This window comes from Phalacrocorax aristotelis, chromosome 13 (assembly GCF_949628215.1).
Source record: "Phalacrocorax aristotelis chromosome 13, bGulAri2.1, whole genome shotgun sequence".
Lineage (NCBI taxonomy): Eukaryota > Metazoa > Chordata > Aves > Suliformes > Phalacrocoracidae > Phalacrocorax > Phalacrocorax aristotelis.
The window spans coordinates 12,951,314-12,973,720 of NC_134288.1; the positions used below are offsets into that span (position 1 = coordinate 12,951,314).

Here is a 22,407-nt window from a genome sequence, read left to right on the forward strand (position 1 = left end):
TACCACATTGGAAGAATAGCAGTTTTCAGGCCACTCTTTTGTATCAGAATCATATCTTTATCAGCAATTGCCTTGGGGACACCATAATGGGAACTCACAGCTGTATTAAGACATTGACCCAAGGGTGAAGCAGTTTCAGGTCTGCTCTCCTGAAATGTTTTTATGTTCCTGAAATAGCAGGTAAGATGATCCTTTGCACGTGGGAGAATCGAAGAGAGCAGCGACAAGGGGGTTCCCTTGGCAGTCCCCAGCATGCCCTGGGCTGGAAGGACCCAATGGCAGACTCACCTCCCAGCTACTCAAGTCAACTCATAGCCCAAGTCTGTTCATGTCCTACGCAGCCAGCTATGAACATGGCTTGTTATGGGTGAACTTCTTCCACATACTCCAGATCAATGTGTTCTGTTTGCCTTTCTCACTTGCTTGTTTTCTCGGTTTTATTTTAGTCATTGCTTTTGCTTTCTACCTCTCACTTTTGTACAGTCTGAGTTGAGATGGACCCTTATTACCTAAACTGGAAGCTAATAAATGGCCAAACTATAAATTACTGAAATAAGCAAACAAAAGCTGAGCTTATTTCATGGGTAACTCAGACCTGCTGATAGTTCTATATAAGTTTTTTATAGTTAGATATGCAGGCGGGAGAACTTCTGGCTCCTGGTGAATATTCCTTTCCAGAGATGGGCTGTTTGAAGCTGAAACTCAAAGTGAAACTTGAGCTGCGTCAATCCATGTGAGCAGGAAAGCAACACAGAGCTGCACAAGCCCCTGCCAAAGGAAAGAATTACATTTCATGGAGCTAGACTCTTTGGGATGTTTTCATTTCTTTTTAATATCACTGCTGTGAGTCTCCTGCCCTTTCTCTGCTAAATGACCAGGGATCCAGTTTCAAAGCTGGCTTTGTGAATGTGTCTGTGGCTAATGAGGATAACTTGAGGTGTGACATTGGCCATGCCAAGCTGTGCCTTACTGGGGATGCTCCTGCTTGCTTATCTTCTATTTGTAAAAACTCTATTTCATCAAAGACTATTTAAAGTGAGACTGAAAACTGCATGCAAGGCTCTAGCAGCTGGATCGGCTCTCTGCGAAGTGCTTATCATGGATCTGTAGGTTTAGCTTTTTGGGTATCTTCTCAACTCACCAATTCCAACCGTGAAGAAAAAACAAAATATCCTTTGCATAGCTCACCCAGACAGGACCCCAGCAACGCCCCACCGCTTCTTGCAAAGCCTTGGCATTGGGCTGTCCTGATGAAAAGGGGGTAAAAGAGATTGTACTTGGGTTTGGAAATGAAGTGGTGGTGGGTACACAAAATGTGTGCCCTGGAAGCCCTAGGAAAAAACAACTCAAGTAATTGCCTGTCATATTCACAGAAAGTCTTACAAGACCCTGCACATGCACTGTGTGATGGCAGGAATGGCTCAGCAAAGCTGGTTCTTCTCCCAGAAATGGCAGATGCTTATTGGGATTACAGATCATCCACCTCCAGGTTAGAGGGAGTATACAATCAGAAATGAGCTGTCCTCTCCTCTGAAAACCAGCCTTGGTACAGACATCAGGGAAATAAAGACCCTTCAAAGGTCAATATTTCAAAAAGAATGTAAGAAAAGCTGGCTTGTTAGTTAGGATGGTCTCTCTCTTTAAAAGTCACAATACCTGTCTAAAGGCAACAAGATGAGGCAGTGAATAAACTATCATTTTCTAGACCAGACAGCTCTGTGCCAGGTGAAATATTTCAAACTCTTCCTGACATGAAATGTCACATCTGATGGAAGTTTAAGTTGCCTCAGCTGTGGTCATGTCGTACACTCAGGTTTTGCCAAAAATACTGCAGTCCTTACAGACTGGGAGTAAAAAAAGAAACAAAATTATGTGGATGTAGAAGTATCCAAGAGCACGAAACACATTTCCCATCTGCACAGAGGGAGGCTGAAATACTTGTGCAAGGTGTCACAAGGACTTTCATTTTCACACACACTTTTCTGTATTTCCCAGTGGGAAGGCGTGCCAGTCGGCATCCCCAGTCTGCCCAGGTGAGACAAAACACAGCAAGCGACACCCTACCGGTTGCAGCATGGACTTAATCCAATCCTAAACTGCTTAGATCAAACATCTGACTTTTAGAAGGCTAAAATTTTGCCAGCTGAATCCCATTCATAGGGAAAGCAGCTAACAGGGAGGTTAGGTCTGAATGGAAAGGGAAGGTCACAACAAACCTGGCTGACTGCAGAGCAGGCAAGGGCTGCTGGGGTGCTTTATATGGACTGGCATTAGTCAGATAAAGACCAAACACCAATGGCATGTACATGGGTGTTTGACTGCTTGGGCAATTTTTAACTACACGGCAACTTAATTCAGCAGCTGTTTGTTACCAAGCGAGCCTTGCTCTGAACGGGCTGACAGCTCCTCCCGCACTGCATTTTTTAAGCCAAGTTGAACCTAAATCCTCTGGAAGCAACAAAAGGCATGATTAAAAATCCCAGTCATTCCGTTTGGAAATCTAGCCCTAGCCCTTTCTGTGCCTCAGTTTCCCCTCTGTAAAACAGAAATATCAAAGCTGTCTTTTTCTAAATGTCTGTGTTTATAAAGTGCACGAACAACATAGACCAAAGCATCCTTGAAAAGTCAAAGATAGTACAAAGCAGCCCTGACCTCTGCCTTTGTAGCAACACAGGGATCCCTTGCTATCAACTGCTTGCATTCGAAGCTGCAAAATGCTCCTCTGCAAGCCAGTAACATGGGATCCAACTCTGTCTGCCCTCCTGGACTCAGCTGCTCAGAGCTTGGCTTACCTGGAACGGGGAGGATTGTGAGTTTACAAGCTTGCAGGATACTCTGCATGCACTCGACTGAGGGTGCCAGTCCCTGCCGAGCATTTTACTCATATCACATCAGTTAGCTTGTGAATTAGCTTCAGCTGCTTTGCTCCCCAAACTTCTGCAGCTGAAATCCCCCTCCTGTACATGAGCTCACTTGGCTGCCTGGTCTCCCACCTTACTGCCTGCTGCATGAAGCGATCAGGATCCACTGCTGAAAACGTTGTCAGGACTGTTCCTGTAGGCACCCCTTCCTCCAGCCTGATTAACTTGTGGTTTGTTGGGAAATACGGTGCTTCGTTGACATCTGTGACCGAAATGGTGACTCCTGCGGTTGACTGGAAGGACATCTGGATGCCACTGGCCAGGGGAGCTTGGTTTGAGACCATCACTGTCAGCATGAAAGCTCTGTTCATCTCGTAATCGACTGCCTAAAACAAACAAACAAGCAAGTATAGAGCCAAGCAGAGAATAAATTCTACCTTCTGGCTGAAAGCTGCAAGATTTAGAAGGCAGACGATATCAAAGTCATTGCCTCATCTCATTTCCTCCTGAGCTCAGTTCTTTTGAAGGTGTAAATCCAGACCAGCTTCAATCCAGTGGAAGATTTGGCCTTCCAGTATTTGGAGGGTCAAATAGTTAAAAAACCCCCACAAAGTAAAAATTACAAACAGCAGGGAGGATTTGCCCTATGTTTTGTTCCAATGCTAAATGATTTCCAGAAAAGAACCTGCCTGGGTTAGTCGAGCACTGAATGAACAAATCCACCAAGGGCTGCTCTAAATGCAACAGGCAGAGCCTGTTAAGAGGGACTGGACAGGTACTTAACAGTCCTATTAGCATTTAAAGCTGCTGACTAAGTAACTAGGACACTCTATGCAGACTCATGAACCTGAAGTGCTCTTCATGTTTCCTCTTAGGCGAGTTTATAAGCAAAGGTGGAGCTGCAAGGAACAACGCCTGGCCCGGTTAACCAGGCGGTCCTTCCAGCGGGACCTCTCATCCTCTTGCATCGCCCGAGGGTGCCTGCACACTCCCACAGATGTATTATCCTGTTGGGTGGCCACAGATCTCTTTTCAACATGCACATAAAGACGGGGTGTCTTAGGAGCCAGAAGGAGTGAAAAACCTTTGCTGGCACAACTGACTGAACCGCAGTATAATAATAATTTCTAAACCATCCCACTAATTATTATGAGGGAAGTTGCTAATCATCTGCCAGGGAGGCTTGAGTTATGCAGGATCACACCTCTGCTTGTTAAAAAATGCTTTGCTGTAATTCATGAATTTAGAAGCGTAACCATTCTCCCTAATACCTTCTCCAGTGCTGAGTCTGTAAAGCGTACTCTCCTGATGTAAAATGCCACAGTTACCTTGACTTCGGTAGAGCTGTACTGATTTACATCAGCAAGATCTGGCTTCCATGTTCTGTTTAAAACCCAGTATTGTCAGGAGAGAAATGAAATCATAGGAGGCTACACGAGAGAAACAAATTTCAGGGGCAAAAGGTAAAACAGTGGAATCGCTATTCGATTGAAGTGCAAATGTTCCTATTGCTAAATGGTTTTCTGACAGGCAGGGCCAACATTTAATAAATAAAAGGAAGCATAAAGATTCCCAGTACACCCACCAGCACTGACTCACGGACTTGTACTGCATTCAAAAAAGATGCACGGTAAAAGTTCCCATTTAAACACTATTCAAGGCCTTGAAACAATTTGACTAATGCATTTCCTCAATTTCTTTTCACACCCCCCTAATTTATATTCCTCCAGTCTTCATTTTTCTTGTGTGTGCTGGCCTGTTTGCTAACCTTGCTCACAGCCAGTCTGCACCCCCCCTCCCCTCAGGGGCTCAGATGGAGCCAGGGGGGTGATTTGAGCAGCTCCAGAGGGGAACTGATGTGGGAAGTCACTGGGCTCCCTGCCCGACGATGCACAGGACTCACTGACCACACACATATCTGCTGGGATGTGGCCTGATGCAAGGGAGTGGGTTTTCCCCCGCCCAAAATGTAGAGCTGCTTACTCAGCTTCTTTCCCTCTCCTCTGGCAACAAAATCAGGACTGCAGAAAAGCAGTGCAGAGAGCAGGGCTGGACCGGGATCACCCAGTAACGCCCATCCCACAGACTGTCCAGGAGGCATTAAGTGCCATGTGCTGGCAGGGCGTCCACCATGCTTGAGTCTGCAAGAGAGAGCTGATCTGCCTCCTTCTCTTCTGTGCTCATCTGACTTCCATTTCATATGTTTTGTTGAAAAAAATAGGTAAAATCAAGAGCCTGTGTCTTCACAGCAGTGTTTGTGCTATTGTCCCCGGTGGGACCAGAGCCCCTTGCAGTCACACACAGTCCAGCCTTAAGACGAACTTCTTTCACACCATAATAAGCAATTTCTACCAGGGCAGTTCATACTTTTCCTTCCTAGAACTGCCTGCCTCTGAGGACAACGGTGCACAGAGCACACCATGTTCTTCACAGTGCACTAACCCCTTCCATCTCCAGACATCTCTCTGAAAATGCTGCACATCATTGATTAAGCCAACAGCAGGAGCAAAAGCCCACAGAGCCTCTACATCTGGGACAAGGAGGGGCTGGACTGTCACCTACTTTTTAATTTCATGTCCAAGAAGCACGTGACATGATGTTAAAAAGTAGCACCTTTGCAAATAGCCCTTGTTGGATGTTCAGTGTCCAATCTGGCACAAATGGCTCTGAAACATTCCCCTGGAGATGCTGCACATCCTCCGCCTTCACTAGCCTCTCTGACCTGGATGCAGCAGACTGAAGCCAAGGGCTTGCCATGTGGCCTCCTTTTCTCAGGGTACTTCTAACTGAAAAGAACAAATTTGCCGTATGTTATTGTTGAGGCAAATAATAACGGATGCTTCGGAAGCATCTCCATTATAAATTCACAGCTCTGATCCATGCAGAGTTTATAATAACATTTTACTTAGCCAGCTGCCACAGGGCAGCCACTGCTGCTCTTGGAGATTGTCTCCAGACTCTGCGGTGTCTCATCCAAGTGAGGAGTTTCTCTCTCCCCACGATCAAGGCTTTCTTTGAAGATTAGGGTCTTGCACAGTTATGGAAATGGGTTGGAAAGGCACGAAGAGAAAAAGGAAAAGTTACATTTTTGGTGATTGGACTGGAGCTGCAGATGGGGTTTTGTTGACAGTGGCTGCAAAATGGTCCCCACGAGCATCACCTGAACTCCAAAGGGCTTCTTGGTTTGGAAGCATTTCTGGCCCTCCATTTCTCGTCCCCTACACTGCCAGTGGAATGCCTTCACAGAATGCCCTTCTCTGCACTTTTTCTGTGACTGCTGTAGCCCAGATGCAAAACCCTTTGCTTGCAGCAGCAGGGAGTTATGTATAAGCGGCTTCAAAGACTCACATGAAAATCCAGCCATGTAGGGGCTGTATAAAAGGTTCATTACTTGACTTAATTTTTTACCTGTGTTTTCCGTCGACACCAGGGATCAAAGCTGCAAGAGGCTGCTCCCATACCACTAAGAACAAGCTCCAACCGGCCACCCAGTTTGACGTGCATACATTCACCAAACCTTTAAGCATATTCACTTATTAACAGAGAACAAAATATTTCAGAGAAGACTGTGGAATCCTAAGAGTCTTCCCTTCTTCACCATGAAAATTTAATCACAAGCAATTTCACTCATTCTCCTTGCTGAAAATACACCAAAAAGCCTCCTGGCTTGATAAGGGTAAGAAACTCTGGATGCCCAGGAGGATCAGGTGAGGTTATATAGTGAAGACATTCAATGCAATTTCAAGCTTTGAGCTCAGCTTGACGAGATACGATTTTCATGTGGTTCTTTGCATTGTGATCACTGTGAGTTACATAACAGCGGAAAGTCAACACCAGCATCAATGGTGTCTTGACAAATCTGCCCTGCTTTTTGCCTGCAAGTTCTGAATAAGGGATGGTTAATTATGCAGAAGTTCTTGTGTTAGCAGTGATGATCACACAAATCCCCTGTTGTTCACTTTGATGTGCCTTTAAACTACAGCCGTGACACTTTACTTGACTAAGAATAAGGGGTGCTCCCCTGCTCACAGTGAAAACGTTGGCATTTCCATTTTAGACTGGCTGCTGATGTCAACGGAAGTTAAATTGTTGCGTTCTACTTTGTTGAATGTTTTCTGTCTAAGCAGAAAATATATACATATGGTTATGGGTATACTTTCATATATATATGCATCCATATACACACCGTGTCTAGAACTACTGCTAAGCTTGAAGAAGTTTTGTAACACTGCACCAGATAAGGCTGTCAACCGTCATTACAGAGCAATAAATAAAAGGACCCTGCTGAAATACCATCTAGCAGGTAAGATGATCTCTCCCTTAAAGTTTCAGCGAAGTGTCATCTGCAGACACACACACATAGCCCAAGGGTCAGAGAACAGGACAAGCTCACAAGCTCACACGTTCCTACCAGCGTAACCTCATTGGCATTTCACTGATGTCATTTTGCCTAATATCCAAACTGTAAGTATTAAGAATGACTGCAACTTATTAGCTACAAAGGAGTGGGGCTCTTTTTTTCAACACAGAGCTATTCTTAATCATGTTGCTCTTTAAACATTAGTGTTTCATCCTAAGTTGATCATTAAAACTTTTTGTTAGAGAAGGACAGACGTATCAAAAGATGCAGGCTTTGCCCATCACAGCATGTACCATCCTTTTCAGGCGCAGTGCACAGTGCGTGTCGTGCAAGCTACAGATCACAGGAGCCTATTCATGACACCTTCACTTTTTTGGTAGCCAGAGGGAGCATCCATAGGCATCTTATCTGGGAAGAGATTCCGTGAATGCTGAATGGATCCGGTTATGTTCTGACTGTGTGTAATGACTTCAGAAGCATTCAGTGCCTGGGCTGCTGGCCTCAGTAACTGAATGGGAAACGAACGCTCAAACGGAAGTAAAATCATGTTCTTTGCAGGCAAGGAGGGAAACAGAATTTCATACCTGCTGCAGGTACCTTGAAGGTTCTAGCTCTTCTAACGCTGAAACGAACGGATGGAGGAAAGAAGGGACGGTGGATATTTCCAGTCTTATTTCTCAGAGTCTTTGGACAAGACCCAATGCTGATCTAACCTGGGGAGTGGCTTTCACTTGAGTGGAGCTATTCTGAGCTGAAGATCTGGCCCACACTCTGTGTTTATTGCTCGACACTAGGAAAAATTCTCCAACTTTTTCCTGCCAAGCAACTCAATCAGAGGAAAACCTCTCCTTTCCTGTTACCAGGAAATTCACTGCTCCTGAAATCTCTCCTGCACTCCCTGCTTTCACGGAAGATCACTTGACTGATCCCCTGCAGTGAAATGCTACCCTTGATTCACACAGCTAACGGGGAGTCTTCTGGCTCAAAAAGGAGAAGGTGCAGCCTCTGCCCAACATGCCAGGCAGGGCAGGGCTGCACAGCCCAGGCACCATTCCATCTTACAGAGCTCAAAAAGCTAAGGAGGAGCAGGACACGGAGGTCAGGCTCGGATGCTGGGAAGAGCCTTCAGCAGGTAAGAGTTTATGAAAGCTTACAGCGAGCTAGGCTGAGTTGGGAAACCCAGAACCAGTGGAATACACTTGAAGTAAAAGTATTCAGGACTCCTGCAGAGAAAGAGGTGGGAAACAACAGATTCGAGCACTCACATTCCCAGGTAGAGAAGGCATGAAATAACTGCAGGCTTCCGCCAAAACTTGTGGCCTTAGCAAGGTGAAAGGGTGACAAACATGGATTTGCTTTGGTTTCCCCCTACCTTCACAACGGTTACCATGCCTTCGTTGGTGACAGGGTCTGTCCGGATGGTGAAATGGCCAGAGGGGTCTCCACTGATAATGCGGTAGATGGCGTTCCAGTTGGGGGAGTGAGGCTGGTCCCGGTCCATCACTGTCAGATTTGCCACCACAACCTCCACTCTGTTCTCAGGAACTTCTCCTGAATACTGCAAATAAAAGACAGGAGCGGTCACGGTGGGAGCTTTCTGTCAGTCCTCATGGCTACCTCCCCTCTCATCTACAGCAGCACACCGGCTGGGAGATCAGTCCCATGAAGAGGACCCATGGGGTTATATGTTATAAGCAACACATCCCTTTGGTTTTCCTATTTTTTTACTTTGAATATTTTTCCAAACCTTTCAAAGTCTAGTGTCCCCCCTCAGCCCAAAGAAGAACAAATCTGCTATCACCCAGCCACTGCCCAAGTTTTAGCAAATGCTTGAAGTAAACAAACAAAAAATGTTCATGATATTATCGTTCACTTACAGCAATCGGAGAGTTAATTGGCAACACCAGGTAAAAAACGGCAGACTAAATGTGCAGTTTTTGAGATAACTATGCCTCTTTAACCTGAGGTATTTTGCCTCTCTCAGATTTCAGTGATGGCATTTTATTGCTTCTTCAGTGACTTCACTTCATTTCTTTCTTTCTTGCCCTTGATTTGATTTTGTCTCATTATTTAAAGTGTTTCTTGTGATTTTGCCACAGCCTTTCCTGGTGCTTAATTCTCTCATTTAGCACTGATTTTCATGGAGCATGTCCAGTTCAGGCATATCCTGATGCATTAGCTGCATTCTTTTCTGCTTTCCAGTCCTTGATTTATCACACGGCTGATCAGGGATCCTGGCCTGTGAATACTTCCAGTATTCACATGAATACTTCCAGCTCAAAAGCTGCCAGTAAGACACATTCCCAAATTTTCAACCGTCCTCATCTCTCAGCATCGCCTATTAGCAGCACTTGCAAATCAACACTCTGATTGACATATGGCAAATTGAACACTGGGGAAAAGATGGGAGCGGCTGGCTCAGAGTCTGCAACTGAAATCCTGGCCCCAAACTGCAGGAGCAGAGCACTTCTGAAAATCTGGCCTTTGGTGTGCACAAATGCCAGGTTATGTAAATGATAATAAATCATTCCTTTGTTAGCACAAGAGTCCCTTTCCACTCCTAACCCATACCCATCCATTGGAGTCTTTCAGTTATGTGCACTTATATTTAGTATATATTATTCCACCACTGACAGCAAAAATATTCCATCTGCCTTATGGTAACGCAATTTTAAATTTGCCCTTTAGTGGTATCCTGAATGGCATTTTGCCCTCTTTTCTGTTATGCACCTGTCCTAACAAGTTTTCATTAGTGAATGCAGATGGCATCTCTTTCCAGCCATGCTGAGTGCTGGGGAAGAACAGTGGGAAGCTGTGGGATAATTCTAGTTCCAGTACACGCTACAGCTCTTCTTTTCTCTTTATTTCCCATTATTTTACTGATTTTTTTACCCATTCTCTTGCCCAATTTGGAATCTCTGTGGCACACAGCTTAAGCAGGGGAAATATCATATGGAAATTTATCAAAAGCCTCTTGAAAAATCCATTAGATTATGTCATATGCATACTCCTATTATCAACCTTGTCTGAAATCTGCTAAAAGAACTCAAGGAGATTAGTTAAGTAGGATCGTCTCTTACTAAATCCACTCTAGTTATTGCCCATTACATTAAATTAATGTTGTATGGCACGCCAGCAGTGACAAGTTTATGAATCCCCAGTCTCTTTTAGGAGATGGCTGCACCGCTAACATCAGGGTATCGTATTGTAATTTCAAAGGAGTTAAGCACTTTGGGCAACCACCTCAAATCTTTGACCTAGGACCACAGTTTTTCATCCATTACTACCAGGCTTATACCTTGCAGAACCAAACAGAATTAACTCATCAAGAGCAAGCTATCAGTTGTAGTTAAGACATTTAAGAGGGCCAGTCCTACAGGCTGCTGAACACCTCTAGTAGATCATAACCCAGGTTCTGCCAGTGACTTTGGGTTACATGGAAACATCGCACACAATCACCAACAGATTTTACAGCAGCCTCTGTAAAAGCCATCACAACATCCGTTTTTGGCTCACAGTGATGAAGTTTGCTACAAGACATATTTTAAAATATGACGTATATAAAAAAATTAGAAATACACAAGTGCATCTCAGTATAAAGCCTGGAGGAAGACCGTAACTGTCTGTATAGTTTTTTCATTAGGATAAAAATCACAATGCTCTGCATATACTGAGCAATCCAGGAGATCATCCAATTGTTGATACCCATTAGGTATAGTTAGGGAACGATCAGTCCTCTGCAGCATTGAGGATGGATATCATCTCTTATGCTTATAGAGCCAAATATTTTTCTGATGAGAACAGGGTGCAAACACAGAAATCGAAAGAGCCACCCAAAGCTATTCAGGTTAAGAAGCAAATCATGGAGAGATGCACCAAGAAGAACAGAACAATTTTCATCAGCTACCGATCGGCAGCTACTGGGAATCTAAACTGGAGCCTGTCTTTCCTCCTTCTAACACTCCCCCACTATCATTATAAGAAGTAAATGCTGTAACATGTATTGTCCACAATTGTCTTTACCTTTAATAAAATTAAGTAATGACATTAAATTACATCTGCTAAAGGAAGGATGGCAGCTCAAAGCGACCCACACTTCCTTAATGTCATTCCCTCCCTACCCTGGAGTAATTTAGGATAATAAGCAATGCCATCTTTCACTGTGCTGCTTTGCAGCGTTCCCTGTGCTGTAAGTTCCCTTTCATAGAATTACAATTGATTTTCAAATGAAGAGAAGCATATCTATTCAAACAAGGCAAAACAATAGGCAATGGAGGAGCTGCTGAAGTAAACATAGGATTGATAACGCGGTGCTTGACCTATACTTGCAGCATTTACTTGTATTCCCCTATAATTCATTTAGCTTCACTTTCAATTTTTGCATTTGAAGTCCTTAATTTCCAGAGTGCTTTTTTAAAGACCATTCACCTGGACTTCTATGGCTGATTGTTACACAGTCCACTTCCCTTCTGAGATAAGGATTTGTTCTGAACCTTGCATATTCTTAAATCCTGAAATTCTGTAAGGTCTTTTTAATTCCCCTCCTGTAAAAGCCTGTGCTGGCAAAAGTCCTCCTCTCAGTCCTCATGAAGTCATGTTTTGCTGAACAGGTAATAATCCATTCTGATTTTCAGGTTGCATCAGATTATCCTAAAATTGGTTAATCCCAGAGTTTGCCTTTTGTCTCACTTGGTACCTGACAGCATATAAACATGCAGACAAATATCACTCCGGAGGAAAAAGGGATTGATTTGGGGGGACAAATGATGAATTCACACAATGACTTGACTTTGTGCAATAAATCTGGAGTCTGGGCGGTGAAGCCACGCTCAGCAGAGTAAAACCAATTAGCTCACTGCAGCCACTCCTAGGGAGGTGTGGAATTGAGATGGATGAATACAAAGATAATTATTCAGGCTTCCTTCTGAAGGGAATTCCTTTTTTCCATTGTTCTTACTTTTTTCTAGCTGGTTTTGCTAAAAAGCTGTGAAAGCAATGACTTGTTCACACGAATGTCTGCAGAAAATATTTTTATGTTGTCTCCAAGATTTGCTAATGATGACACAACGTTTGTTACAGGCAGAATTGTTTATGAGGGCTGAATTGCCTAGAGAAATAGAGTATTTTATGACCTATAGCTATGGATTAACTTAGAAGAGTAAGGGCATCTTAGTCCTCTTATTAGACTCACTCCCCCGACAGCTATGACTGCTGCGAAGTGCTGCATCTCCTCTCTAGGTCCCCGAGGTCACGGGAAGGCGAAATGAGGGTGAGCGAGCACACGTGCGCACACGGCGTGGGGTGCCCCGGCTCTCGCTGCTCTGCTGCCAGGCCCCGTTACGCAGCAAGCTCTGGATATGATGTGACGTGCAGCCGGGGAACCCAGCACGGAGAGGGCTGCGTTTGCCCACACAAACCGTGTGAGCAGACCCCCAGCCTGAATACTAACCCACAGCTCCGCCATGCTTGAGGGCATACTGCCGACCAGGTGCTGGCATGCGAGCCAGCGGTTTACCTTTTCTGCACGGTATTTAACAAAGATGCTTGAATAGCAGGGAAATTAATAAACAACTGCAGTCTGGTCGCAGCAATCTGTGTAAAATGGAAAAAAAAAGGTGAAAATCTCCTAATAAATCATTAATTGTGATGTGCCTGCCCAGCTGCAGCGCGGAAACAAGCAAATGCCATCCTAATTGATTGCTTCTTATTCCATCTTTATAGGCCTGCATTTTTTATTGTGAGGGTTGAATAAGCCCAGAGGTGTAAAAAACCTCTAGATTGTATTCTGTGTATCTGCCAACTTGATATTTAGATCAATAATTCTCTTTTTTCCCCCCCCCCCTCTCCTCTTACTACCGGTAATTTAGCTTTTCTTCCTAGCAGCCTAATTGCTGTTTTCTTAAGCCTTACTATCAATCCTCTGACCTTTAATTTCCAATATCATTTACTGTACGGATGACTGTACTAGGTCTGCAAGTTATCCTACCCTCTCTATGCCATACGGGTCAGACTTGGGTATCAGCTTCTGTGACAGTGAAACAGTGACCTTCAGGTTCTCGCTCCACCATTGCTGTCGTGCAGCAGAGACCACAAGCTCACTTGAATCTCCACAAAATCTCCATAAAGTCAACAATATTTTGTGTGCAAATCAGATTTTGAGATGCTCATTTCCTAAACAAATTTTATTAAAGAACTACTCACTCTGGTGTGGTCTCAAATGATGATCACCCTCTAAGTACTGACGTCCTCATTTTTTTCTGAGGCAGCCCACAGCACCCCTGCTCTGCATTACACCAGCCAGCAACCCCTACATAAGCCCCTTTGCTGCTGTTTTTTCAGGCTCATGCCCACAACATCCCCTGCACTGCAGCGTCTGTGATTCAACCTCACGTTCACTTGGATCTACTCTACAGTCAATCCACGTATGCGTATCATACTTCAGAATAGTTATATGCCATGTGGCAAATGCTTCCCAAAATGTTTTCTATAAAGTCCAATGCACTCTTGCCAGCTCACAGTTTTGCTCTGCTGGTACGAGGTCCAGCTGTCACAGTGCTCATTCAGAAATGAATTGCTCGGGCTACAGGCAGTGGCTCGCTGCGGTCGGGCAGGAGTCAGCCTTGCCCAGCCGAGCGGAGGGGAGCGCATCACAATTAGCTCACCAACCTTTAAAGGATGCTTTGGAAGTTCTGCCTTTATCTTCAGTGGTTTGTGCTCTTCTCCCTGGTATCCAGTGATAGGACATGCGGGAATAGTTCAAAGTGCGCCAGAGGAGGTTTAGACCAGACATTAGGAAGCATTTTGTTAGGAAAGGGTGGCTAAATACTGCAACAGGCTTCCCAGAGAGGTGGTTGATGCCCCAAGCTTGTCAGTGTTTAAGAGGCAGTTGGACAATGCCCCTTAACAACATGCTTTAACTTGGTCAGCCCTGAACTGGTGAAGTAGTTGGACTAGGTGATCGTTGTAGGTCCCTTCCAACTGAAACCTGTTCTATTCTATTCTATTCTATTCTATTCTATTCTATTCTATTCTATTCTATTCTATTCTATTCTATTCTATTCTATTCCATTCCATTCCTATTTCTATTCTGTTCCAAAATGCCTCACCTGCCTGCAAAGGAGTTCTCACAGCTCTATGCATGGTGTGGTGGAGCCAGACCACCCACTTGTTTATTGGGAGATTCTACAAGGAATGATGAGCAATGTTCGTTGCGGGCTTAACACACTGGTTTCACTTTGCTGGAGAAGTTTGAAAAACAAGCCCTAAATTTTTGCAGTTCTAAAGCTGATCTTATGATGGGGTGCAGACAACATCCATCGTGCTCCTGCAGCTGATGGCAGCCACTGGCTTTATACGTTGTCTTTACTGGTGTTATGTTTCAAAAATCTCAAGTAATGAGTAGTTTTGGACTAAATTACAAGATTTACTCTTTGAATATGAAGACAAAGCAGAACAGAGGAGAAGAAAGCAATAGCCTTTCTTTCAGAAGCCGCAGCAGAAAACCCTCTCATTTCAGACTCTCTGGTGTGATGAAGGAACGTGCAGGTTTCACCTTGGTCCAAAGACTCTTACAGTACTTGCCAGGAATTCAGAGACAAGAGCATGTAATAGTAAAAGGATATTAAAAAAAAAAAAAGTAGTTTGCATGTCTGACAATGAGCACTAATTTTTTTCATTATCAGATGTTACATTCTTGTGACAGTATGAAAAGATGCCACAGGAATCATGACACAAGACACTATTCTACTGCAAGATAACCATTTCCAGATAAATATATCTTACGAAACGAGGTTCGAAGTTTGCATAGAAATTTAGATATTTTATAAAAACGCATTACAACACAAAGGAGCTTTTTACAACGTTCATATGAAAGGTTTAAAAAGAGATTAAAATTATGTCCTTGGAAAGGCATATAGCCTTGTCAAGGAAAAAAAAATCTACATTAACCCCGTGTAGGAAAGTTGTACTTTATCTGTATTTCAAAGACTATAAAGAACCACTTTAATCAACCTACTTGACTTTGGGGACTTGCACGTCTCACTGAAACTCATGAAATCTGGCATAGTGTGGTTTCCAGAACACAAAAGCCTTTAATCTGTAACCCGGCACTCTTGTACATTCAAATCCTGATACTATCTCCTTGTTAGGAAGAAAAATTGTGAATTTATCCAAAATGGGATCTCATCTCATCTAAATGATGTAGCCTTTGCAACAGTGACCTTTAACAATGGTTATACTCAACAATAAAAGATTTTATCTCGGAAGCCAGTGGAAACAGTATATGTTAAAATTCCAATCTGATAGCACAGCCTTTTATTTTCCAGTTTTAGAGAAGAATCCTTTGAACATTTCATTTGCTCTCTTGTCTAACATACCTTTGTTTCTTGCCTAAAGAATGAACAGCAGGAAAAAGTAGCTGATACAATTCTGCAGACTATTTGATTGTCAGGTGTAATTAGTAATTCTATCTTTTAAATAGAGGCGTAGATTTTAAAACAGCCGGAACTGCCTACAAAGCCTCATTCTTGACAAAAAAAGTTATATACATACATTTATATAATAAAATATTCTTGCACAGATACATCATTGTTTTGCAATGGTTGACAGCCCTGTGCTTCCCTTCAGCCACAGAACTAAAGGCTAAGTGACTTGCTGATGTCTCCCAAGGCAGTTGTAGAACTGGCGCTGGAGCCTTGTGTCCTGCCCTGCGCTGCCTGCGTTGGGGCAGGATACCAAGAACATAATTAATTATGTATTACTTGATAAATGCATTAGGTCAGCCTGGATTAGTCTGTCAATCTCCCCAGTGCATTGCCATGTAGCCCTGTGATCCCCGCTGAGCTCCCAAGATGGAGAAGCTCCCAGACGGGAAGGCTGGCAGAGAACCGTGTGTTGGGGATGAGCTGGATCACCAGCACGGCTCTTCCCCAGGCTTGGCACCGCGTTGGCCTCAACTGAGGAACCTGAACAGGCTCGTACAGCTGGGGAAAAACAGGCCAGAAGAACAACCCTGACTGTAAAGCTCCATCATCTTGAAGGCCATACCGAAGGTTCAGTAGGTTGACCTTCCTGAATTGCCAAAGCAGTGCCAGCATCCCACCCAGCCTGGCGGGAGAGCTTTCTAACGTGTAGACTGTGTCGCTCACCCTTGCTCTCTAAAATATCCCACCTTCATTAAAGGAGGCTCAAATTAATTCAGTTGTTGGAACATTAAAGCTCAAATTTCTTTCTCTTTCTTCAAAGTGCAAAGTAGCAAATGACTGCACTGAACAAAACTTTGGAAACACATTTTTCCCGATTTACATGTAAACCAGACTAACAAAAATTGTGTGACAGAGTTCAGCTCCTAAGTGAGCAAAATCTGCTCCACAGGTCTGACGCTGTATTTCTTGGTGAGATGTGTATAGAAGAGGATGTTTCAATTCAGGCACCTGTAATAAACTTTCATAAAGAAGGGCCTTAAGCTGATAAGTCTGGTTTAGGATTTTCTTATTAACTGCCCACTTCTTATAATGAGTTTTTAATTTAATTTTTTTTTCAGATTTTAAGGCATATAAAAGCTGTTCATGTGCCTTTGGGATCTGAAGACAGATATCTGGGAAAGGGAGAATTTTAAGAGTACTGAAACTGAATTTTTTGTATGCACTGTAATCCTGGTATCAAGATTTTTAACAAGTTTCCTGCATAGCACAGCTCAGCCAGTCTGCATGCTGACTCCAGCTCAAACCTCCTCTGCACTGCAATTGAAATCTCTGTTGTTTCCAGATTAGTCTCAGAATTAGCACACAGGGGGATTTATTTTTTTTATGATTAGGTTTGACCACTACAATCAGGTGCTGGAAAACGCACAAGGTCTGGTCATAAACAGGGTTCCTGTCTGGACAGAGCATCCTTGTAGGAGAAAGACACTGAAACATGTTTTATTGTAAAAGTGCTGCTACTGTGGTTTAAAGATGTGACCTTCTGATCTGGTGCCACAATGGCCAATATTTTTATGTCCTTACTGCTGCGTAAAATGTAACAGCAGTGCCTGTCAGTGGGGCGAGAGCTTCCACCCACAGGGAGATCTGTGTGCACAGCACCTGCTCCCCTGTGCTGTGGTTTCTACGGGAAGGGAATCAGGAGTGGGGGACGCCTCTCCACATTGCAGCTGTTGCTGAAGAGCCCCTCCAGTCTGCAGACAAACCCAGTCAGTTCAGCTGCAGCACTGCCCCGAAGCAAGCAGAGGAAACCTGCCCTTCTGAACTCGCCTTCCCTTGGAGTCCCTAAAATCATAGAATAGTTTGGGTTGGAAGGGACCTTTAAAGGTCACCTACTGCAAGCCCCTGCAATGAACAGGGACATCTTCAACTAGATAAAAATCTGGCATTACAGAAAAGTGCATGCCTGCCTGCTTGCAGAAATTCAGAGCATGGAACGAAGACTAAATTAAATGCTGTGTAATTCATCAGACTTGCTACGAGAAAGAGGCTTCTAGCTGAAATTTTGTTTACAACAAGAAAGTCAAAGTGCATGTAGCAGGGAAGAGAAATGCAGTGAGAAATGGGAGCATACTGGGTCAAAGAAAAGAGGGAGTCACTATAAACTTGTAAATTTAGGAAGGAAAATGTTTTTATTTATTTTCTGTTATTTTCTGGTAATTACAACACGTTATTGCACTAAGCGGAACAGTTTGAAAAACTCTACCATGCTCAAAAAACTGATAAGAAACCTTTTAACCGTCCTCTCTGATTTTAACTCTGGCTGTTGTCTGTGTTCTGACCCTTTCTTCTACAACTGGGAAGCGTGAAGACATCCTGGACAGTTAGAAATATTTGATAAAAGAAAACTCTCAGCACTACCAAATCCTTTGCTAAATCTCCCCGCCCAGTATGTCACTAAAGATTTCATAACTGAAATGTGCTTAATGAAATTCCAGATATATATCCTCTTAAAATGACATCCCTTGGAAGCAACTGTTTTTAAGGCAACAGAATATTGAAGAATTAAAAACCTGCCGACCCAAGGAAGTTAGCCAACTTCAGAAGGGGATTTATTTCAGTGCCTGGCAATAATGGAGTTACAAAATGTATTTAAATTTCTCAGCCTCGCATCAGTGCCTGGGATGCTGTGTACTTTTAAGATAATTAAATAATCCACTACAAATGGGTATTTGCAGGGGACATCTGGCAGATGTGGAGGTGCACCTGCCAGGGCTGCGTGGACATCCTGCCTAACCAGGGACCCCTGGGTGGTGCTGGGTGTCTACATTCAGGCAATTGAATTGTGCCCTCCAAGGCCACGTCTGGGCTCAGGAGGAGGATTAGGACATTTAATATGTATCCAAAGGCAGAAAGAGGCACATAACCTAGCAAAAATAATTCAAATCTGAGAGAAATGCTACAGACAGATAAATTTTAGACAAGAAATGCTGGTGTGGGTAGATATGTGAGATATGGGAGTATTAATGTCTGGTTTCTCCTTGAAATTTTAGCTTGACTGACACACCAGAGATTATGGGAATGGTGTCTGATCCGCACACATGTATCAGGTGGTGGAGACCAGGGTGATTTCCATCCCAGCACATCACGCAGTATTTCTCTGAAGATTTCTTTGACTACGGAGATTTTGCCCGCGACGCCTGGCTGTGTCACCTCGGTGCACACACATAGCTCACGCGTGTTCTAGCACCTCTTTCTCACTGGACATTTCCTCCATGCCACTAGCCGTGGTGTGGGATGTGGTCTTCAGTTCCCCCTCCAGCTACACACATTAAACAGGGAAGGAGGAGAATCCCCTGCTAAATGACACATCACACCAGGAGATACAGCACTGCCAGATGTTGCAAATGAACCTGCTCGTGACAAATGGGTTATGGCAAGCGATAGTTGATAGGTCTTGTCGTACTGCAAGGGTCAGGGGTGGCCTTACCAGCGTACAGGTATCATCTGTGTTTTGATAATATTAACCCGACTGCATAAACCAGCAAAACAGGAGGCTAGAAAATCAAATGTCAAAACAAATTATTATGTATCACAGCGATGCTGATGATGGATATGCACGTGCCGCTCAGCCCCATTAACGACAGCCTCCTACAAGCACTGCGAAGGAAGGGAAGCGTTGTGCTGTGCCCTGCAGGTGGGCATGTCTGCATGAGGAACACAGGCACAGAGGTTGTGCTGTAACTTCTGGATTTCAAGTGCTTACGTGGTGAGAAGCAGGGCACGAGCAGCATCGTGGGCTCTGCCTCCCGTGTGGTGCTGCAGCTCTAACTGGCTGAGACTGCGCTCTCTAGCATCAACAGAGGAGGTTATATTATTCTTGATTTTACACCAAGCAGTACATGTGTCCAATCTGAGAGAGACCAAAAGAGGGGTTTTTTTGGGTTTTTTTTTTTTTTTTTGGTGACAGAAAATTGAAATCTGTAATGAAACTATCGTTCCCATTTTTTAAATCACTGGTCTTTGGCAATTTTAAACTCCAAGGTCTGAAAAATTCATTACTACTAACTTCCATCAAGGGTGTTCCTGAAACCAAAATTACTTAATCAACTCAATTTAGCTTCTTGTGTAGACCTAATTCAGAAAAACTTTATCTTCTTCAGTTGTTATTGCAATTAATTTCCCCCCCTTCTTTTTCTGCAGCAGACGACATTTCAGTAATTAGATATTTTATAAAAATGAGTTATTCGTTCAGGGTAGCTTCACTTTTGTATTTGATTAATCATATTACCACTGAGGTCTGGGTTTTGTCTCCAAGGAAAGTTTAATGACCTCATTTTAAACCTTCTTTTAACCACCAGGCAGGTATCAATGAAGAGAAATAAAATTATCTTCTCTTTTCTTTTTATCTCTTTTTTTTTTTCTTTGCAATCTCAAGATTACATTTGATGTTTTTTCAGTGTGACTGACCCATTTACAAGGAAGAATCTAGCTGACTCCAATTAGGTTCAGGACGGAATCAGGCTAAACAGAGCTTCGAACTGTGCCTTAATAACTAATGCTCAGTGTAATGGAGAGGAACCAGAACTGTTTCACCAAACGGCAGTTGGTTTAAAGAACTGTACATGATTAATTTGGTGATAATTTGAAAATGAATGTACTGAAAGGAAATAAACAAAACAAAAGCCACTGTAAATTTAGGTTTTGATTAATGGGTTCTATTAGCAAGAGGCTTCTATCAAGGAGACCACATTTTTCCATATCAATGCATATATACCCACACATTGTAATGGAATAATTCAACATAAACCACAATTTTTTTTTGGAGAAGAGACTTGGGGATTATTGATGACCATTTGCCTTCTATCAGTATCCATCTATGCTTTGAGGCTAGCTATATGCTTATCTGTATTTGTACATACACATCTTTGTATCTATCTATCCATCTTGCAGACTACACAAAGTAGTCTTGAAGGTATTTCATCCTTTCTGTCATATGCTACACTGGTGTAAAGACTTCACAGAAATCACGGAAGGGGCTGATGCTCTCTTCGTTAAGACATGGGGAGTTACTGTTTTCTCATAAACTGAGAAATATCTTTCATTTTAGATGAAAGAGGGATAAAATAAAGAACAAAAGTTGAGTACCCACAGGAGAGCATAAAGTGAGTCTTGTTTTCCATAGCATCGCATTGGAAGGGCCTCCAGGCACTTAAAGATGCTGTGCCTGGGAAGAGCCATGCTGCTCTCGAAAAATCAGCACCCCGAGTTGGGGATCTCACGCATTCCTTATCGGAATCAAAACTGTGTAGGCATCACATCTCCTAAGCCTCGTTGGACTGGCTTTGAATTTAGGTCGGGATCCATGTCCAAAGGCGAGTTTGATTCAAAAGGCAGATCAAGATGAAAATAATGTCTATGAAGACATAAATACTTTCCTAACAATGGCTAACCTCATGTCCGCAGCAGCAAAGCCCCTGGCATTAGCGTGGGGAGTCCTGGCAAGGCGGAGACAGGATGGGAAGAAAGAATATTGTTTCTGCTTGCTCTCTCTCCATTTGTTACCGCTACCCCTTGACCTACCACCCTTAGTCTAATTCATTGCTCATGACAAAGGTTTTCACCAGGACCTGCATCGTAATGAGAGGCAGAAAGCCCATTTCAATTTATAAACACTGAATGCTTATTTAGGAAAACTAAACTGATTTGTAGTTTTTAGACTTCACCAGCTATGTATTTAATTGAAACACACACCGAATTAGGTAGATGCTCATGTACCCAAATGCTACCGGGCATATTCAATTCACTTGAATATAATAATTTATTTCAGTTAGATGATGACAGCTCTACAACAGCCCAAGCTTTACTGCGTAGTTCAGCTGAGCTACATTTTGATTGGAAAATGGCAAGTGAATACAGTCACCTGGGATTTTCCATGAAAGCACAATTGATTTTTAATGATAAATCCTGTCTGCAGGACTGTACAGAACTCCTGGGTTTGTTTTCAGCTGTAAACGCAGTCCTGTAAATTTTCTCACCATGGTATTAGGTCTTTCCCCTTGCCAGCTCTGACCTGTGCTGTTCACCTTGATTTCTGCCTCTTGTGACAACTGCCTCTGAATTATGCCATAGGCGTAATTTTGACAATTTTAAAACACTGTAGCATCCAGGCTGATCTATATTCAAATGTCATTGTGGATTTTCTGAATGGCACCAGTGTAATGATGGTGACCGTGAGATCAGAATGGGCAACTGCATACGCAGCTTTAGTCTATACACTGGGTGATTTGGTACACGGTGCTCAAAATTTAACCCCTTGATCTCTTCTAGATCCGGACATGTGCCCGGGTCCTGGAGGACAGTTAGCTACCCACTTCTGCTGGTTTTCCCTGGATCAGCTGTGGTAAGATCTCTTTTTAGGACAGCCCTTGGTAGGCATCCTGGTCCATCCTTCTGTCTGCAGGAAATCCCACTGAAATCCTGTTCCTGCTGGGCTCTCCCTTCACAGCGTACGATTAATTTGTAAGACATGAGCATGCATGTAAAAGGGATTTCTCATAATGCTCACATGAACTGAATGTTTCCGGATACATCTGACTATAAACGTGCTTAGGAAACCCCAAACGGCTGGCAGGCTGACTTGGTTTCCTATTCTGGTTTCCTACCACAATTCAAGATCGCTTCTCCAAACTAGGCCTATTTACATGTTTGCATCGCAGTCATTTGGAAGTCAGTATCTTTCAGCCTGAAGGAAAAACTGAGGGTT

The 22,407-nt window shown here is 43.3% G+C and overlaps 1 protein-coding gene across 1 annotated transcript in view; it reads right to left on the reverse strand.

Moving 5' to 3' along the window:
* Window positions 1–22,407, reverse strand: part of CDH4 (cadherin 4) — a 469,761-nt gene that overhangs the window by 22,704 nt on the left and 424,650 nt on the right. The window contains exons 9-10 of the mRNA XM_075108659.1: window positions 8,594–8,779; window positions 2,994–3,247 (exon numbers count right to left, since the gene is read on the reverse strand). Coding sequence (XP_074964760.1) covers window positions 2,994–3,247; window positions 8,594–8,779 — 440 coding nt within the window. The remainder of the gene's footprint in view (window positions 1–2,993; window positions 3,248–8,593; window positions 8,780–22,407) is intronic.